The following is a 20,570-nucleotide window of genomic DNA, read 5'->3' as shown; positions in this document are numbered from 1 at the left end:
TTTTACAGTCTGAGGAAACTGAAGCACAGCACGGTTAATAGCTGGCTGGGCTCACATTGTTAATAAGTAGCAGGAATGGGATTTGAACCCACCTATGCAGAAGCCTGAGCCATGCTCCTCACCGCTACTCTGTGCCTGCTTCCCTCTCAAGGAGCAGTAATTACAGCTGGGACAGCCATCAGCTGGTCAGGGGCGGAACCCTCTCCTGTACCACCACCGAGCTTTGTGACCTTTGGCAAATTGCTTCTCTTGTCTGGCCCCAGCTTTCCTCATCTATAAAATACAGATAAGAATACCTACTGCAGAGAGTTGCTGTGAGGAGTACTTGTACTATATTTGTGGATACTTCTGGCTCAGTACATAGAGTGGTATCCAGTCTGCGGTAGATGTTTAGTAAACATTGAGTGAGTGATTATACCGCGCTAAACACATACCACAGCATTTCCTAGGGGGAACTGAATAGAGACAGAGGAGATTGCATGTGAAGGGGAAAAGGTAAACCTTTCTGTTCTAGGTGTTTTTCACACTGTCATGACATAGAATATAGTACCAAGTGAATGTCCCTGCTCATGGTTAGTGGTCTTTTGCAGTTTACAATTTTGACATTAATCGGAAGCATAAATAATCATATGCATATTTTTTCAACATAGCATTTAGTATGCCCTTCACATGATACTGAGCTTTCTGGGGTTTGTACTGGGCCTACTCTGTAGTCTGTTAGTGGTGGAGATCAGCTGGCTCATGTAAACTGGGGAAGCTCAGGGCGAAGAAACTCTGGAAGAACCCGTAGACAGGGCCTTGATCCTTTTTGTGTATAGTTGTGTTTGACAGCTGTGAATGGTTTGGGAACCCTCTGAGGAAATATTAGACTAGAACTCCCCTTGCAATAAATAAATTAAAATACATAAACTTGAAGGAAGCTGTTGAAAGATGGGGAAAATTAGCTTCAGAGGAGACATGGGAGAATTCACGGAAATGATGGGATCCTTTTTGGATGAAATACTGTGCTTCTTCTGGTGCTCAGATTCATGGAGTGGACCCATCTGACTTGCCCATGGGAAGGCGTTAGACTTCTTCCTGCACTGTAAGCGGCCTCAGGAATTTTTATTCCACTTTATGTGTAGAGCTATGGATGAAATTCAAGTAGCACTTCTTTTCTGAGCTAGTCAAAGGATAAATAGGTATTGTTTTCTATTTACTTTCAGTTGTATCTACCCCTTTTCTTCACCTAGGTGTAGGCCCTTTGAGAACAGATACCTAGTCTCCTATATAGATGAAACATTTCATATCTCTGGTATTTACCTCATCTATATAAAACATAGCTAAGAACTAACAAGTAAGTTTCTGAACTACCAAAACAGATTTGCCGAAGTGTGCTAAAGCTCCTCATATTCATTGGTAGCATTTTATTGATTCTTTTTTATGCTTAAATATAAAAGGCTGATTTCTGGAGCAAAATAGTTTAGAAGAGAAAAATCATAATGGCTTTGGGCGTCAGCTTTTGTCCTCTGTGTACCCTCTAGTGTTCGTCCCCCAGCATGGCTGGACATGATAATGGGCCATCTCCCATCCTCACTTGGCCTCCACCTTCGTTCCAGCTGTTGTTGTTGACCCTTTCAGAACTCTGGGGAGAAATGGGCAGGAAAACGAAGTACAAATAGTTGGATAAGTATAGAGAAAATTTAAGGAGTTATGCTGAGAAATCCCAAATGAAATTTGGATTAGATCATGTGTTAGGATTAGATCATGTTTTACCAGAGTTCTGATGGTGACAGAACATGAAAGAAACATCTAAAGCCAGGCCATTGTGATTGGCAGTGACCACACCTTTTCATTATATTCTAGCTCCCTGAAAAGCCCAGCTTTAGTTCACTTATTAAATTTCCTTAATTTTTTTTTTTTTTTTTTACTTTTAGGGTACCAGTGACTCTTTGGCATAGAAAGCAAAGTCAGTTTGGGCCTATCTTCTGTGCCACATGGTCTTATGGTGCTCTCAGGTTTGAGTTTCTGAAGGTATGATCGTTTAAGTCGGAGACTACAACACATGATTGACATTTCCCCTTTTTCCAAAACAAATGTAAATTCTAAAATATTGGTTTTTCACGAGGCCAGTCGGGATAAGCTACAGACTGCATGAAGGGCATTAAGTGTTCAGACCGATACTTGTTTTGTTTAGTTTTGTTTTATGCTTTAACAAGCAAAAGGACCTGCCACAGCTGGGGAATAGTGTGAAGGTGAACTTTTTTACCTGGGGGGTTCAAGATTGATGCACAGTGAGTAGCTTTATGTAAGTTACTTCTAGCAGGACCCAACTAGATTTTGGAAAACTGACAGAGTGATCTATTATTTCTACACATGTATGAGGATAAAAAAGGTTCAGTCTTGTGGCAAAGAAAGGAAAATATTAGCTCTTAACTCATCTGTTTTGAGGAGATCTTGGTTAGCCTGTCCTGTTTGCTTATTGTCAGAACTCAGGTGGGTGCGGAGCAGGTGGTGATTGAGAAACACTCAGTACTTGTATATATCTGTCACACAGCTTCAAACACAATGTAGGAAAGTTTTTCTGTACAATGCTGGGTATTTTTAACTCTGCAGCTCCAATTGTAAATTGGGATTTTCTGCCATAATATGACTTAGTTCTAGGCTTAACTCCTAGGTAAGCAAACAAACAAATTGACTTTCCTGGTTGCCTGTGTTTTTAGGAAGAACTCACAGCAAAATGCAGAATTTTTTTTAAAGACTTCATCCCCTAGTAGGCAAATCTGCTATTCTGGATTTATTAAGAAGTTTAAAAATTGAACAAACATTTAGTATACTAAAAAGACCTTAAAACTCAGTGATTAAAAAATTCTCAAAAAGTATCTTAATTTTTTAATTGTATTTCCTTTAGCTATAAGAGGTAAAGATAGGAAAGACAGCAGGGAAATTTATTTAGTTATATTTCCATTTTACCAGAAGCTGATAAACTCAGAATTTTTAAGCATATAACTTTGGGGTCTTGATGGCCTATGGTCAGTGTTTTGATCCATTCACTTAGATTTAGAAATAGCTAAATTATTCATTTATATAGATTGCTTTTTAACTTCCAGAATTCATTAAAACTATATTCACATTAACACGTATTATTAATAGTGAAACTATTAGTAAATTGTCAATATAGTTATAAGATATAACTATTTGTTAGTAATAACAAATGACTGTTAGCAGAGGCTATAAAATAAGATAGTTTTTAATTACAGTCATTAATAAAAGGAGAAAAAGTCATCTCTTATATGTACTTTCATGCAGGTACACCTTATTCTAGCCATGCTTAGTCATTTGAGCTCTTGATTCTTCTTTTTGTTAATGGGAATTATCTGTAAATTCTTGTACACCTAAGGAAGAATATGTCTCATCCTCAATTTAATTTTTGAACGTTGAATATATTTTTGGAAGTTTTAAATTGTCTTCCAAAAAATGAAATTCTTTGAATTGTTTAAAATTTTTCTTTTGAATCTTCTTATCTTTGGGCACTTGTTATTTCACTTTGCATTAGCTGGATTGCAATGTTATGGGTACCCACTTTGTATATGAGCACCAAGGGCATGCACATTGTCAGATTTAGTTCATGGACAGACCAAGTCACCTCTGTTGATGGTCAGAAAAATAAAAACAAATGCAAAATTATCATTTGAACCAAAGAACTGCAATAGATGGATTGTTCCTAATTAACCTATTGTGAAATCAGTGACTGCTTTTGGCCCTAACACCAGACCTGTTGTTTGTTTTTGAAGATATTTTGGAAAATTTATCTCATTTGTTTGGCAAGTTTCATAGTAGAGGGGAAAGGAGAAATATTTCTAAAGATTTTAACCCTAGCTAAGCATAGGGATTTTGATTTCCATGAAAAAATGGGCGGGGTGGGGGAGGGGGATGTAGGGAGTATTTTTTTCAAGTTTCTTTTAAATAGTGTAGCTTTTGGCAAACAAAGACAACCCAGATTTCAATTATTGTAGACAACATCTGGAATCAATAGTTGCTGAAATTTACAGTGAGAAGAAAGGCATGGAAAGCAACTGCTTCATTAGCTTATAAAATTGGAAGAGCAGAAGAAGAGAGGGCATGATTCCCAGGGGAACCTGGTGCCCTCTAAAAACCCTGAGGAAGAATTTAAAAGTTCATTTATAATTGATAAGTGCTGAGTTGGTAATGTTCATTTTTATCCTGATTTGGCTATTACAGTTTCATGAATTTTGCCTTAACTTGTTATTAAAATCTCTATGATAAACAAGCAGCATTTTTTTCCTTAATATCTTTTCATTTTAAAAATAGTCATTGAGAGGAAGCAGAAAGGCTTCATAGAGAATTTATAAAGTGGAAATAACAGAGTTTTATTAGTTTCCTAGATAAGCCACATGAATACTGGTTGCCTATGTGTTTTTTTTTTTTTTTTTTTTTTTTTTTTTAGCTGGAGTCTTGCTCTGTTGCCCAGGCTGGGTTCACACCATTCTCCTGCCTCAGCCTCCTGAGTAGCTGGGACTACAGGTGCCCGCCACCATGCCTGGCTAATTTTTTGTATTTTTTTTAGTAGAGACGGGGTTTCACCGTGTTAGCCAGGATGGTCTCGCTCTCCTGACCTCGTGATCCACCTGCCTCTTTTAGGAAGAACCATGAATGCCAGGTTTACAAGTACCATATGTATGTAGAATGATGTGAGTGTTCCTATAAGGGCTTTCTAGTCCCAATACTGTGCAAGTCTGAAGAATGGCTGACCTGGGCTTGACCCAGATCCCAGAAGACATGAGTGTTCATTCCCTCAACTCCCATTGGTGAGGTAGCTACTATATTTTCCACAGGGGTTGGGATAGGGTGTGGTTGAGAGATTGGTGTTCTCAGTGCAGCTATGTTCCCTTGGGGAAAAGGGAAATGATGGAAGAAAGCAAGGTGTGTTCATAATTATCCAGTCTCTCCTGAGGGCTGTGAACAGTATGGATGGATCGCCAGGTTGTGGCAAAGTTAGGGTGAGGCTTTTCAGGAATCAAGGTTTTCTAGGCCAGGTGGAGAAACACAGTACTGAGGAAGAGTCAGCTCATGTTCATTGTGTCTCCACATTTGCCAAGACCTCTCTACCTCTCCCATAGTATATTGCCTCTGCTATGTATAAATCCCTCCCATCACCCAGTTTTCATTACATGTGTAATTATTATTTCAGTTGTTTAATCGATTAAGTAGGCTATTATGAGGTAGCTTCAGAATTTAGTTACTGATTCCAACTAGCCAACTTTATAACATTTCCAAAATGTAAATCCTTTGTAAGATGCTCACTGTAGTTTGAAGCCAGTGTCTTATTTTAAGTAAGATTTTAATAGTTAAAATCAGTTAAGCCATACATACAGTATGCCACAGAATTAATAACTTGTGATAGCTTCTGTGAATATCAGTAAGTCCTAAGACCTTAGTTAAAAATAAGTGTTATTATACAAAATGATTAGGAAGTCTAGATTCCTGCCAGAAAATGAAACAAATATATATAATTTTATCTAGATTCTTTTATAAGTCAGTGATAATTGCAGTGAAGCTAGAGAGTTTGATTCAAACCTGAAGATGATTACAGTTAATTGCAGGACCCATCGAATTTTCCTTGAAAATGTTGGCTGAAATCGCTCAAAAGCAATCTTTTAACCAAACACCCATATACAAGTTATTTGGTTAAGGAAGTAATATCTAAAGAGATCATGCTGTGTATGAAAATTGGACAAAAACGTTAATTTGTTTCCATTTTCTGAAATAAATGAAATGTTTTTCATTTTCTGAAACACTTGAAATTTCACCTGATATACTGAGTAGTCGTTTCAAGGATGCCTATGGTAGTAGTGTTAATTTTGTACTTTATGTTAAAGAAATCAAGACTAAACTAAGTATATTGTATCCACTTCAAAAAGAACCCATTACAGGTTTTGATTGCAATTGAAATAATCCAGCTGTGTCTGAATAACCCTGTGACAAACATCATGATTAGAAATGGCTAAGGTTGCAAGGCAAAAATTATCAATGGATGTTATGAGATATGATGAAAAACAGTATACTTGCATAGTCTGAAAGTATCTTCCCTTAAGATACTTGTTACTTACAAAGGCAAAAATAGTAACGGTACAGTGGAGAAACCTGGGACACTTAACCAAGTGATCAAGGTTAATATCACCAGTAATAAAACCTATCACCATCATGTACCTCCTGATGAGATACACCAAGCAGGGCACACCATCACTTCTGTGATATTCATGCCAAAAATGCATATTCTACATTTAATTGTGAGGAAACAACCCAAAATTTAGAGATACTCTGCAAAATAAATGGCCAATATCCTTAAAAGTAGCCAAAGTCATGAAAGACAAATACCGAGAAACAGTCCAATATGGGAAGAGACTAAGAAAATGTAACAACTAAATGTGCAATCCTGGACAGGACAAAGATGACATTAGTTGGACAAGTGGTGAAATTTGCATTTGAACTGGAGAATAGTTAATAGTATAAGTTATGGTTTAAATGTTTTTGTCCCCTCCAAAACTTATGTTGAAATGTAATCCTTTTAAAAACACAGGTGTTGCCAAAAAGACAGTATTAAGAGGTGGGACCTTAAGAAATGATTGAACCATGGGGACTCCTCCCTTGTTAGTGGGATTAAGGCCCTATTCAAAGAGGCTTCAGGCTGTGTTTGGGTAGTTTACACTCTCATGTTCTTCGTCCTTCCACCATGTGAAGACAAAGCAGAAAGGCTCTTAGCACAATGCCAGTACGTTGATCTTGGACTTGCTAGCTTCCAGAACTGTGAGAATTAAATTTCTTTATAAATTACCCAGCCTGTGATATTCTGTCACAGCAGCACAAAATGGACTAAGACAGTATATTTTTTCAACATTAACTTCCTGGTTTTGGTAAATGTACTATATTTATTTAAGAGCTTCACATTTGCTGAAGCTTATTTAAGAATATATCTTTATACTATTTGTGTTACTTTCTTCTTTTCTTTCCTTCTGTTACCAGAAAGGGGTCCTGATCCAGACCCCAAGAGAGGGTTCTTGGATCTCAAGCAAGAAAGAATTCAGGGCAAGTCCACAGAGCAAAGTGAAAGCAAGTTTATTGGAGAAGTAGAGATAAAAGAATGGCTACTCCATAGACAGAGCAGCCCTGAGGGCTGCTAGCTGGCTATTTTTATGGTTATTTCTTGATTATATGCTAAACAAAGAGTGGATTATTCTTGGAGTTACCAAGGAAAGGGATGGGCAATTCCCAGAACTGAGGGTTCCTCCCCTTTAGACCATGTGGGGTAACTTCCAGATGTTGCCATAACATGTGTAAATTGTCCTGGCGCTGGTGGGAGTGTGTTTTAGCATGCTAATGCATTATAACTAGCGTATAATGAAGTGAGGACCACCAGAGGTCAGTTTCGTTGCCATCTTGGTTTTGGTGGGTTTCAGTTCTTTACCACATCTTATTTTATCAGCAATGTCCTAATGACCTGTATTTTAGCCCTGCCAACATCCTAATTCATCCTATGACTAAGAATGCCCAACCTCCTGGGAATGCCACCCAGTAGGTCTCAGTCTTATTTTTCCCAGCCTCTGTTCAATATGGAGTCACTCTGGTTTGAATACCTCTGACAATTCTTCTTTCTTCTTTCTTTTCTTCCTTTTCTCTTTCTTCCTTTCGAGACAGGATCTCACTCTGTTTCTCAGGCCGGAGTGCAGTGGTGTGATCATAGCTCACTGCAGCCTGTAACACCTGGGCTCAAGCAATCCTTCTACCTCAACCTCTTGAATAGCCAGGACCACAGGCACACACCACCACGCCTGGCTTATTTTTGTAACTTTCTTATAAATCTGAAATTAATTCAAAATTAAAAGTTAAAAAAAGGCAGTGGGCTTAATTTTTTTCCACATAAGAATAATAGAACTAACTATAAGTGTATCTGTTTGCTGTGTACATTTAAAAATCTCTGGCAATATAAAACACAGAGGTGTAGAACTCTGTGAGGTGTAGAAGGAGAACTAGCCTGAAAGCAGACCTCAGCACATGTGAGTCATGGTTTTGTGAATGCTTTTTGGTAGGAGAGTACATCAGCACTTTAAGATGGTGTGTGTTGGGGCTGGGTCCCTATCTTCCAGTTCGCTTTTGTGGTATTTGCTGAACAATTAAGAGATCCTCATTTCTAGGTGCTCTGCTGGTTGGAATACTAGTCCCTTCCTTAAAGATGTGTTTAGTCTTATTGAGGTAGCAAAATTCCTACCGATGGTAGAAATTGATAAATTTGATAAAAACTAATAAAATGGATTAAATGCGCGTAAAAGAAGTGCTAATTGAATGACCAAGTGACAAAATCCAAGCACCTGAAGAGTTGTCCATCTACACATTCTGAACTGTGTTTTGTAGCAAACAGAAAACGTAGGAAACTTCTTTCTCATGACTTAATAACTCAACACCAGTGCAAACTGTTATCTTCACCATTGTATTCCCAGTGCCTAGCACAATACTGGCACATGGAGAGTAACCATTAAATATTAATTTAATAAATAAGTCAACTGCACACCTTGGTGATTTCATCCCATTATATATTTAACTGACACTTGTTGAGTACCCACTAGGTGTCATGCATTGTGCTGGGTATTGGGAACATAAAGGAGCCGCAGAAGTAGAGGTGGTGAGTGAGTATCATCAGTGTTGGAGGGATGTAAATGGGATTGGTGTGGTGGAGTTAGGGTACAGGCTAAGCCTTCCTTGAGGATGGAGGGACTTAAAGGGGATTGGTGCAGTGGAGTTAGGGTACAGACTAAGCCTTCCTTGAGGATGTCAGGCCTCTGAGCCGAAGCTCAGCAGTTGTAACCCCTGTGACTTGCAAAAGCTTTATTGCTCATACAAAACCTGTTTGGTGGTCTCTTCACATGGACACGTGTGACAGAGGAGGATGCTTGCGTTGTTTTGAAGAAGACCTGTTAAGGGGACAGGAGTAAGAGGCCCACATGTCAAGTGGAGGGAAAAGCAATGGGAAAGGCATAGATAAGAGAGGTTCAGTGGGACTGTTGAGTCGGGGGTTGTAAAGGGTGAGATTGGAAAACTATGCAGGAGCTAGATTTTGAAAGAACTTTGGACTTTGTTCCTCTATTTCTCCATTGAACTGTTCACTGGCTCCCCTATCTCCTTGAGAAATAGTTTTTGACTAGGTGTCAATGGCCAGAGCTGGTAAAAATTAGTATTTGTTCAAAATTGGAAATTGGCTTAGTCATCAGAGCAAAAGGGGGAGTAATTGTAAGAATTTAGAGTTTGACTTCTTCTGACTGTAAGGCAATTTGTAGGTAATAATCTAGCAGACCTCTTAAGAAGTCAGCACTGGGAATGGGAGTCAAAATCCACATTGGAAAAAAGAATACCTATGAAGAAAAAATCAGAAAAAGAAATGCTTAGTTGTATGAGGAAGATGAGTGACTGGAGCTGATGATACAGGACCGAATATTATGCTGGAGAGAACGTTATAGAAGAGGCTGCAAAAATAAGCTGGGCATTTTAAAGTGGTGTGTGTGGAGGCTGAGTCTCTGTCTTCCAATTCACTTTTGTGATATTTGCTAACTTTTTTTCGTGACTTTCATGATACTGGGCTGGCCTGCTGAATCCCTCCGGTTGCGAGGTGGAGGTGGCAGTGATATTTGCATGTCCCACTTCAATTCTACTGTGTTATATGTTTTGTGACTTTGAGTATTTAGTATTCAAAGAGAGAAATCAGAAAAAAAAAGGAACAGAGGGATATAACATTTCTTTTCTCTTATAGAAAAAAACTAAAAGTAACAAAAAGTCAGCAAACTTAATCCTGTATCTTAAATAATCTTAGTTCTTAATCTTAAATAATATTATTTGAATATTAACCATCTCACATTGGGAAAAGGAGGTTTTTTTCATTTATTTTTTCCAAATATTGGTGGTGGATTAAGTACAATTGATTGGAAAATGATATTTTATTAAAACAGTTTTTCATTTGGATTGTGGGAAAAGCAGTTGCCTTCTGTAACTTCATTCTCCACTGGGACATGAAGACTGTATTGTAATTTTTTCCTGCCTCGTGCTGTCTATTGTCCCTTGCACAAATAATACTGTTGTGCAGAATGAATGGTAAAAGTTGCATCTGCCTCCCTTCCTAACTCTGCCTTAGCATTTTTGGAAAATCCCTCTTAACCCCGTTACTTTCCTTATCAGTCTCATTGCCAAAGATTTTTTTTTTTTTTTTTTGCTGCCTTATCAGAAAAAGCAGTATTATCAGCTTTTTTTCCTCTTGAGGTTCTTAAGCCTGGGTCTGTCTAAATTTAACTTAATAACGATTTCCAAGAAACTGTAATAACAGAATAGAGAAAGGGTTTTTTATTTACTATTATAAATGGAAGGCTTATTTTGGCTTTTGAATCTATAGCAGATTCAGATCTAGCTTCCAAATTTCCAGTTAACAATTATGATGAAAAAATTTTATTATTTCATATTTACTTACACATCGAATTCTCATATATTTGTTTGATCCTTGTGACATCCTGTGAGGTAGGCCAGGCAGGGGGTGTCATCGTGGGCTAGCAAATGAAAGGACCAAGGACCACATGGTTCATAATTGGTGGAGCTAAATCCCAAGCCTCCATCTAATTCACATTGTTACCCTTTCCTAAGTGCTAGGAGGCTTTTGAAATAATTGGGCTTTCTCTCATCTCATCTAGGATTTTCCTTTTGACTGGCTGTTGCCAAAATCTTAACCTTTTAATCATATTACATTGTTTTTAGAAGTATGGATAGGTGGATGCAATAATCAGCTTAAACTTAAAGGTTTTTTTTTTTTTTTTTTTTTTTTGACCTTCAGTTCTTCTTGTAGCCACTTAGGAAAGGACCTTAGCATTTGTGACATGAAATCCAAGGTGAAGAGCCTGTTTATGACCCTTTGGAGAATAAAACGGGTTCATTTATTGCCACCGTGACAATGTCTTCAAATCTGAATGTGGAAAAATTCCCTCCTGATGTTGTTAATTCTCTTCCTTGTTTGCCTCTTTTTTTTTCTGTTTCTCTATCTCTAAAATGAGTATTGAAATGTCTGTGTCATAGAAGGTTAGAACTAACACATGAAAAACTTAGCAAAATCCTTAAGATAAAATAGTAATGCAATCATGTTATTTTTTCTTCTCCCTTAGAAAGAGGACTTTAAACAAATTGGGCCAGAAGTAAATTCTGAATGGGGAGTGCTTGAAAGCTTGTAAGAGGCTGAGCCCCTCAGGAAGCAGACCCTGAGATGGAGATTGGCTTGCAGGGTATTTAGCAGGAAGTCCTCTCGGGATTCACCCCAGTGCAGTGGCGAGGAAGGAAGCAGAACTTGCCAGAGGGCGAAGTTGATCTGTGATGCAGGCCTAGTGACAATCTTGGTCAGTTAAGTGGGAGTGGCCCTGCAGAGTTATACCAAGTTGTAGTGCCAAGGCCCAGCCTTCACTGGATGTAAGCCACCCTGGGAAGCAGCCCCAGCCTTGAGCAAAGCAGCTCTCTTCAGCTGAAGCCATCCCAGAAGGGTGCTAGGGTTTGAGGACTATCTACCCCAGCACTCCCAGCCACAGGGAGAGTCATTGATTTCCAAAGAAGGATCTGGGAGGGGCATCACAGTACCTACCACCATGCTTTGCCTTGGCCTTGTGGTTCAAGGAGGATGACATTCTGCAATCCCTGGGAGAGCTATCCTCTTAACAGTCAAAGGCAGCAACATATTTTCAGGTGGTACCTTTTAATACGTCAGAAACAATTACGTACCTTTCATTCAATATGCTTCTGATTTTTCAAAGTCACATAGGCCAGAAGAGAGTTGTGTGACATGTCTCAAAGGCTGACCATGATAACTGGCATAAGAATGCAGTCCTGCTTTTGAGTGTGCATATATTTGTGCCTCTTAGGTGAGCCTGCAAGGTGTGTGAGGCCTGTGGGCACAGCCTATTACCAGATGAAGGCAGATCCCAAACATGTGGCAGGTCTGAGGATCAGAAGATGGAACACAGCATTTCTTTATTCTTCCCAGTGAGTTCATTTGAACCATAGAGCAGTATCCAGGAGATACCACTTCATCTCCACGTAGTCCTACTGTGACACACATAGCCACCTGGGAGTTCCCTGCAGTTAGGAATAACCAGCTTGCTCCTAACTTCATCTTTTGGAGGGAAAAAACCGAAGGGAATAAAGAAGAAAAACAGTTCTATGCTATACTTTCAAAATGACAGTACCAAAAGAAATCTCCAAATGACTTCTGTCTTTCCTCCAGCCCTGTCCCAGACAGCTAGAAAACAGGGAAGTACCTTGAAATAGACTACTGATGTGTTTTTTTCCACCATATTTTATCTTTCCCTACAGTGGGGTTTTGTACATATGTAGAAGAGGTGACCCCTTTTCCTTTTCCATCATAGTTCTCCATTTCATGAACTAAAGTACCTGAGAAAAATTTAGTTCTCCTTGGCCAGGCATGGTGGCTCACACCTGTAATCCCAGCACTTTGGGAGGCCAAGGCCAGCAAGTTGCTTGAGCTCAGGAGTTTGAGACCAGCCTGAGCAATATGGCGAAACCCCATCTCTACAAAATATACAAACATTAGCCAGGTGTGGTGGCGAACGCTTTCAGTCCGAGCTACTGAGGAGGCTGAGGTGGGAGGATGGCTTGAGCCTGGGAAGTGGAGGTTTCAGTGAGCTGAGTTCATGCCACTGCACTCCAGCCTGGGCGACGGTGAGACGCTGTCTCAAAGAAATGAAAACAATTTAAAAAAAAAAGAATTTAGTTCTCCTTAATCCCTTTCCTTTTTCTCTGTTTTTTCCAAATCTTATCAAGGTTCTTCAGAAATTCTACCCCTTTATCTCTTTTCCATTTGTGAGCCCCCCAAATAATCCTCATAAATGTTGATAAACCTTAATGGATACTTCCATGACACGCCAGAGCCGAATGTGAAATGAACATGGATGTAGGAAGGAACCAGTTTGAAATGTCTAAAGGTCTAAAGGACCTCAGAGGTCTAAGAATTCCTTTAGAATGTCTACAACACCAATGCCTGCTCCATCACTGCCTTCTGATGGACACTGCTATGTTTTCAGACCAGTGTTCAATATTTTACAAGCACTGATATACAATTTTATATTTAATTCTGGTGCAGTCAGCTTATTTTTGCTGTGAAAAACAACAGTTTCCTTTTGCCATGAAATAGGATTCTGTGGGCTAGCCTCAGAACTTGAGAAGAGTAGCTTTGTGTGTTCTGTGTTGTAAGCAGTTGGCTCATAAGTGACCTTTTAAACCACAACCTGTTCATGAGTTGGAGATCCTTTTAGCAGAAAGATGAAGCCAAAATCTGGCCTGAAGAGAGAAGTTTTCCTTCCTTTGTATCACAAAAGACAAAGCATTTTCATGATTTCTTTCCTGCATTATGTTCCATTCATCTTAGATGGTCAGCCTGTAAAGGGCAAGGGCAGCATGTGCTGGGCTGGAATTGACCTGTGCCAAGTAGAATCATTTTGAATATTATTTTGACAATGATGAGGAAGAATATGTTATTGTCTGTGGCTTACAGCTATGTGATTGACTTATAATAATTCTTTGTTTGTTTGTTTGTTTTGGAGATGGAGCCTCAATCTGTTGCCCAAGCTGGAGTGCAGTGGCACGATCTCAGCTCACTGCAACCTCCGCCTCCCGGGTTCAAGCGATTCTCCTGCTCAGCCTCCCAAGTAGCTGGGATTACAGGCACCCGCCACCACACCCAGCTACTTTTTGTATTTTTAGTAGAGACAGGGTTTCGCCATGTTAGCAAGGCTGATCTCGAACTCCTGACCTCAAGTGATCTGCCTGCCTCGGCCCCGCAAAGTGCTGGGATTACAGGCATAAGCCACTGTGCCTGGCCAATAATTCTTAATACTTTGTCTTGATTTAAAATTTTAAAAGTCATGGACTGTTGTGATTGAGTTTCTTTGTATTCAGTTTAAAAGTTTTAAAATGTCCATTGGTTCTTGGCATGAGCAAATAGCATCATTGAAACTAAGGAATGAGTCCCCATTTCACTGCATCATTTACCTTCTTTTTATCTTCCTCATAGAAAATTAGGAGTTGTGTTTGAGACTGTTTCTCATGGCTATTTAATTCTTAATAAACTGTCAATACGTACTAAACTGATATCATTATATAAAGGAATGATACCGTTAGTAATAACAGGCAGTTGGTTAGGACATCTTTTTCAAAATGGTTATGCTATGAATTTAGTGTTTTCAGCTGACAGATATTTTTTAAGGACTCTCCTATAAACTGGGTTTATATACATATAAACTGGGTTTATTAATCCAAGTAAATTTTTCCATAGTAGCAAATGGGCAGAGATGAACACATCACCACAGCAGTAGTTTTTATACGCGGTTTAAAATTGTGCTCTCAGGGCCCGTATGACTAAAATAATAGAACCGAATATTTATATTCCCAGCTTTACCAAAGGTTCATTTTCTATGATTGTTTCCTGTAGCTACTAAGGATCAATTTATAAGAAACTGTTCAATTTATAAGAAAAACAAGAAAAGGAAATGGAGGGATCAAAACACTGTATAGGCATCTTTGGTAAACCTTGATATTATTTGGGGGAAAATGCCCCGGGGAAGTGTACATGAATAAACTTTTGTATAAAGAGATAGCTACTTTATAATAACTGGTGACAATGCATTTTCAATTATAGATGTGTTTCATGCAGAAACACTTGGAGAAATTTAAAGGGATTTAGTTGAAAAGTTGTTTCCAAATGGAATTTGAAAATAGCAGATACTTTAAGTGCATTTGACAGAATTGCATATTGAGGCTTCATTAATGCATACGTGGTGTATGGGTATCTGCTTTGCTAAACTGGTTTTCCTTAGTTTATGATACATTATATGCTACCACTGAGAAACATGAGCCAACCATATTTTCAAATTCTTCACTCTTTACCTAGAACTGCCTTTCTCTTTCATAACCTGAAGCCTAAACGTTTTTCCTGAGTATAGTATCCATCCATCTATTCATTAGTACACAGCAAGGTGGAGTTACTTGTCTAACTCAGTGATTGAGAGTGACTTGCCATTTTAGAAGATAAAGATCAAAGTCATTCCTTGAACTATAGCCTGAAAAATATTCCTCTCCAATATGATCCGCAGTTTAAAACTTATTCCTTAGATACTTTTAGTTACGAGAAGAGTCCCTGAGGTTGTCCGAATCCATTAAAACCTAGACACCATTCCTCAGTGGCTTCATTCATTCATTCATTCATTCATTCCATGTGTTTGTACTCCATTCTTATACTCAGATGTTCATGCTGGCTCTTGAAAGATGAATGAGAAGTAGTTTCTCTTCCCAAGTAGAAAGACACAGATAGACCAAGTGCTGTAATATTATGTGATGCCTTACTATATTTGAGGTGTGGTCGGAGTGTCCTGAGAACACAGATGAGGGAGTAATTGTATTCCACATGGACCCACGGATGACAAAAAGGAAGGAGTGGCATCAGGAAATCTTCTAATGTCCTAACCTTGGAGCAAAGCCTTAAATTAAAGCTGCTTTGCATTTCCCAGTGTAGGAGTGAAGAAGGCAACCCCCTAAAAAGAGAATAATAGATGTAAAAGCACTGAGGTCTGCAAGAAAAAGCTTAATGAGAATTTGTGTGTGGCTGAGCATAGGGCAGTGTGTGGAGAGTTGGGTTGGGTGTGAGCCTAGAAAAGTCGGAGAGCAGTTGAGATCGGAGAGTCGGAGAGCAGGGCCTCATGAGATGCTGAGAGCAGGCTGTCTCTTCTGCATTATCAGATGGCTGTTGCAGGTGGAGACAAGTGTCCACTTGATCACAGGCAGTGATTACACAGACAAGGCTGGTTTGGAGGCAGAGTTCTTTGGTAAGTACTATGCCATGTCACTGCTGAGCTGAAAGTCCTCTTGCAGACTCAGAATTTGCGACTGGCAGGGGAATTTCAGTTCATTTGTCTAGCTCCTTTGTTTTATAGAGGAACCATCTGAAGGCCAATGAGATTAGGGAACTTCTTTGCTTACCTTTCATGTTTATTACATATTACATAGCTGAATAGTCAAATCAGAATTCACCCACATAGACCGTTTGGATAAGAAATAAGATAATACATGGTTATGGCTCAGACAAGCTGTCATCCCAGTTATAAACAACTCCTATGAAAGAATGAGTTTTCCCATGTAATGCAGTTTTTGGTTCTTAGATTTTTAAGCACACTCTTAAAATAGTATTCTCAATAATAAAAGAACCCGACTGTTGAAGACCAGAGCATTTAATGGTAATGGCCACACCCTTAAACCATACCCTCATTCACTCACCCAGTGATTATTTACACCCAGCCACACCCTTGTTCACTCACCCAGTGATGATTTACAGTGAGGATGTGGAGATTCTGAGAGGTTGATATCCTGACCGAGGCCACACAGGTAATAAGTGATGAGATTGGGGTTCAAATCCATGTGTCAAAATGCCAGGCTTGATGCTATTTTCCTACACTTGAGCATCTGGAGAATGAAACTTGGATCACACCAACCTTTAAGAGGAGGGCTAAGAAAGAAGGTGTGGAGAAGGCTGGGGAGTGTGACAGAAGCAGTAGAAGATCCAAGAGAGGGAAGATTCCTGGAAGGCAAAATGAGTGTGGCCACACTGAGGGGACTGGAGATCTTAGTAAAGCAGTTTCAAAACACAGCAAAGGCTGGATTGCAGGGGCTGAGGAAGGTGAAGAAATGAAGTCTATTAGTAGTACTGCTGTGTTCAAGAAGGTGATGAGGAAAAAGAGAGGAGAGCCAGAAGTGCGGGAGGCAGCCCTGGGTGTACGAGGGTGTTCCTGAGTGGTAGGAGCTGTGTACAAAACTGTGTTGGGAAGTCCATGCACCAAGACTTCTAAGAGAAACATCAGTAGTGCAGAGTTTGGAAAGGCAATTCTGAGTATAGGTTTGGCTTGAAGTCTTTTAAATTGCAGTCAATCTACTGTCAGTTCAGTTGCTGATCCCTTGTAAGAAGAGGTCTCTGAAAGTTAAATGAAGTAATCTGTCAAGATATATAGACCCTTGATTGTTTTGCCAGCAAAATGCTTCTTGCACGTCATTATGAGGCTAATGGTATTCATGGTTATAGTTAGAAAATGATATCATAAATTAGTGCTTGGCTAAATGTTCTGAATTGGTTTCTATCCATACAGTTAGTTTGTTCTGTCTCATGGACTTTGGCTTGTGTTTTCTGTCCTGTGTTTTGACCTCTACTGTTAATTTTGTTTTGAGATTATAAAAGGGCATGAGACTTCTCTAAAAGCTCATTACTTATTGGCATGTTTTCATTTTTGACAGATTGGTGTGTTCCTTTAGGTTTTTAAAATATACATTCCCAACAGTAGCAATAACTTATTTTGGGGATTGGAGTTATATCTAAATCTCACTCTGAAGCAAAATTATAAGTTTCCCTCCTAAAATTTTGGCCTTTTAAGAATCATTTTCTTTTGATGTGAATTGTTAGTTGATTTCAGTGTGCATAGTATTTCATAGGAGCTGTCTTCTCTCTTTTTGTGTGTTGAAATGCATTTTCTTCATTTCTCCATATTTGCCTCCTTTCTGACTCAAGCTTTACTTACTATTCAGGGAAGAATCACTGAGCTTTATTCTCTCTGTAATTCCTGGAGTTGCCAGAAAAGGACTAATCTGTGCATACTTTCTCTGTATGGATACACCATCCTAGTCCTGTCCTGCCCTGCAAAATGTTTCAGAAACCAATTAATCTAAACCATTAATCTATAATTAATTGTGATCCCTCTCCCCATTCCAAGTGGTATTGTGCAAGTGAGAACTGTGGTGGCTGTGTGTTTAGACCTGCGGGAGGGCCCAGTCATTACTAAATAAAGTGTCTCCGTTGATTACTGCACAAGAAGACTGCTTTTATGCACCACATACTATGCTAGGCTCTGGGCACATAATGGTAAGCAAATGGATGCAGTCCCTTCTCTTGAGAAGCTTATAGTTTATGGAAAAGAAATCTGCTCCAAACAATATAGCAGAAAGGTAAACCAAGCCTAATAACAAGCAGGAAATATATTCCTCATTTATTATTGAACACATATTTATTAACTACTATGGGCCCGGCATTTGGATGAGGGAGTGAAGAAAGCAGTGAAACAAAAGGGTCACAGTCCTTTAAGGAGCTTTCAGGCAATACCTTTGTTTATATCTATTATTGAGTGATAGCATTGATATATTGTATATTATTTTAATAAATTTCATATATTTGAAATGCATATTTATAATAATCTAAGAAGTTGGCAAAGTATGTGAACTTAGTGATTTTCTTAGAAAGATATAAAATTAAAATATGACAGAGGGTTCCAGCTATCAAATTATACTTCCTATTTATATTCATTTTTCCTAGTCAATAACATGTAATAATAAGCTGTAATGGACATGATTGTCTTCATATATTCTTTATCATTTTTTACAGTTATTGCCAGTTTCCGAGGAACCGTTCCATATGGCCTGTCATTGGAAATTGGAGATACAGTTCAGATCCTGGAGAAGTGTGATGGTGAGTAGCCTTATGAACAACCTCCTCAACATACGGCTGTTCATAAAGTCTACAAATTCTGTCCATACCGCTATTAATCTCTGGAACTTTTCCAGTGGTCACCGCAAGTCATTTTTGACAAAATTGTTTCCTGCATTTTCAGTGTTTGGCTAATGGAAAGGCATCATTTCCTATTTTTAAGCTGATTATAATATTATTTCCTTATAATCATTAGATGCAAACAGAGAAAGCAGTTGAAGTTACCATATCTGTGGGAGTTCTTGACTCAGTGCCAAACTAGGTTTTTCTCAGAATCCTCAGGATCTAGTAGATCCCACAGGACAGGAAGAAGCAGAGGCCCAGAGCAGACATGGCTTACCTGAGGTTGAGTAGCCAGATGCCTCTGGAGGGCTCCTGCCCAGGTCAACTCTGCTCCAGACCTATAGTTTCTTCCCCTCAAACTTGGAATAAAATTATTCAATGCACTTGAATAATATTAGTAGAATATATTGTCTGACCTTGTATGATGATTATTAATTTATGTAGTAGGTAACTCATTTAAGATACCTAATAGTTCTCAAATGTTTCCATTCCTGTTCCATGAAACATCCTTAAATGCTAGTCCTTAAAAAGATTTCTGATCAAATGACTACTTTTTTTTGTTTTTTGTTTTTCTTTGAGACAGGGTCTTCCTTTGTCACCCAGGTAGGAGTGCAGTGGCATGATCATGGCTCACTGCAGCCTCGATCTCCTGGGCTCAAGGGATCCTCCTGTCTCAGTCTCCCAAGTAGCTAGGACCACCGGGGTACTTCATTATGCTTGGCTGATTTTTTTATTTTTTATTTTTTGTAGAGACAGAGTCTCACCATATTGCCCATGCTCGTCTCAAACTCTTGGCCTCAAGTGATCCTTCCACCTTGACCTTCCAGAGTGCTCAGATTACAGGCATAAGCCACTGCACCCAGCTTTCCTTTTTTCTTTTTTTCTTTTTCTTTTTTTTTTTTGAGATGGAGTCTTGCTCTGTCACCCATGCTGGAGTTCAGTGGCGCGATCTTGGCTCACTGCAACCTCTGCCTCCTGGTTTCAAGTGATTCTCCTGCCTCAGCCTCCCGAATAGCTGGAATTACAGGCACATGCCACCACACTCAGCTAATTTTTTGTATTTTTAGTAGAGATGGGATTTCACCATGTTGGCCAGGCTGTCCTCGAACTCCTGACCTCAGGTGATCCACCCACCTTGGCCTCCCAAAGTGCTGCGATTAGAGGTGTGAGCCACCATACCCGGCCACCCAGCTTTTCTTGTTAACAAAATGACTACATTTAGAGCCCCGTTAGTATATCCGAAAATACTCATGTTTTTCCTCTTTTAAGGTTTTCCTTACTAGGAATTTATATTATGATGATATTTTATCATATCAAGGTTTATTATAGATGAAACTGTATTCCCCCAAACAGAACTACGACGTTTAGTTAGACCCTAGCATTAGATGGTGGTGATATCGGAATGTTTATTCTGTCCACTGTGATTGATACCTTAAAAAATATAATAAGGTTTCCTATGTTGTTGCCAGATATATTTTGTCTGTTACTACTTTGTATACAGATAAATATAAAATTTATTGTGAATTGGTGCATGAAACTGGGCTGCATATCTAATAGGAGGTGTTTTGTAATCTAAAACTTTTTCTGTATAGTATAATTGGGCAGAGACCTCTCTATGACATTTTTGCAATTCTCAATAAGTTTTGTTTTTTGTTAGAATAATTATTTACAAATGGATGTATTTCTTGAATCTGTCTTTATGGCAGCTGATAAACCCTGAGATACAGAGATTCTGATTTTCAGTTCATTCTGCTCTCCTCAGACTGATTTTAAAACTGTTAGGGACGATATTTTACAATATATCCTTTTAAGAAAATGTATTATGAGGAGGAAAAATGTTTAAATACAAAGCTCAAATATTTGTTTTGTATTAAAATTTTGCCTAAAATTTAATCATTGAAAA

General features: G+C 38.8%; 1 protein-coding gene across 7 annotated transcripts in view; it reads left to right on the top strand.

Annotated features, from left to right (window-relative positions):
* The window catches only part of DOCK4 (dedicator of cytokinesis 4), a 471,214-nt gene that overhangs the window by 182,662 nt on the left and 267,982 nt on the right, over positions 1–20,570 (top strand). For all 7 annotated transcript variants that reach the window (XM_003811224.6, XM_008963612.4, XM_034964844.2 and 4 more), the window contains exon 2: positions 18,503–18,586. In XM_003811224.6, coding sequence (XP_003811272.2) covers positions 18,503–18,586 — 84 coding nt within the window. The remainder of the gene's footprint in view (positions 1–18,502; positions 18,587–20,570) is intronic.

The sequence above is a fragment of the Pan paniscus genome, chromosome 6 (genome assembly GCF_029289425.2).
Source record: "Pan paniscus chromosome 6, NHGRI_mPanPan1-v2.0_pri, whole genome shotgun sequence".
Classification (NCBI taxonomy): Eukaryota; Metazoa; Chordata; class Mammalia; order Primates; family Hominidae; genus Pan; species Pan paniscus.
This window is presented reverse-complemented; position numbering and strand designations above follow the sequence as displayed.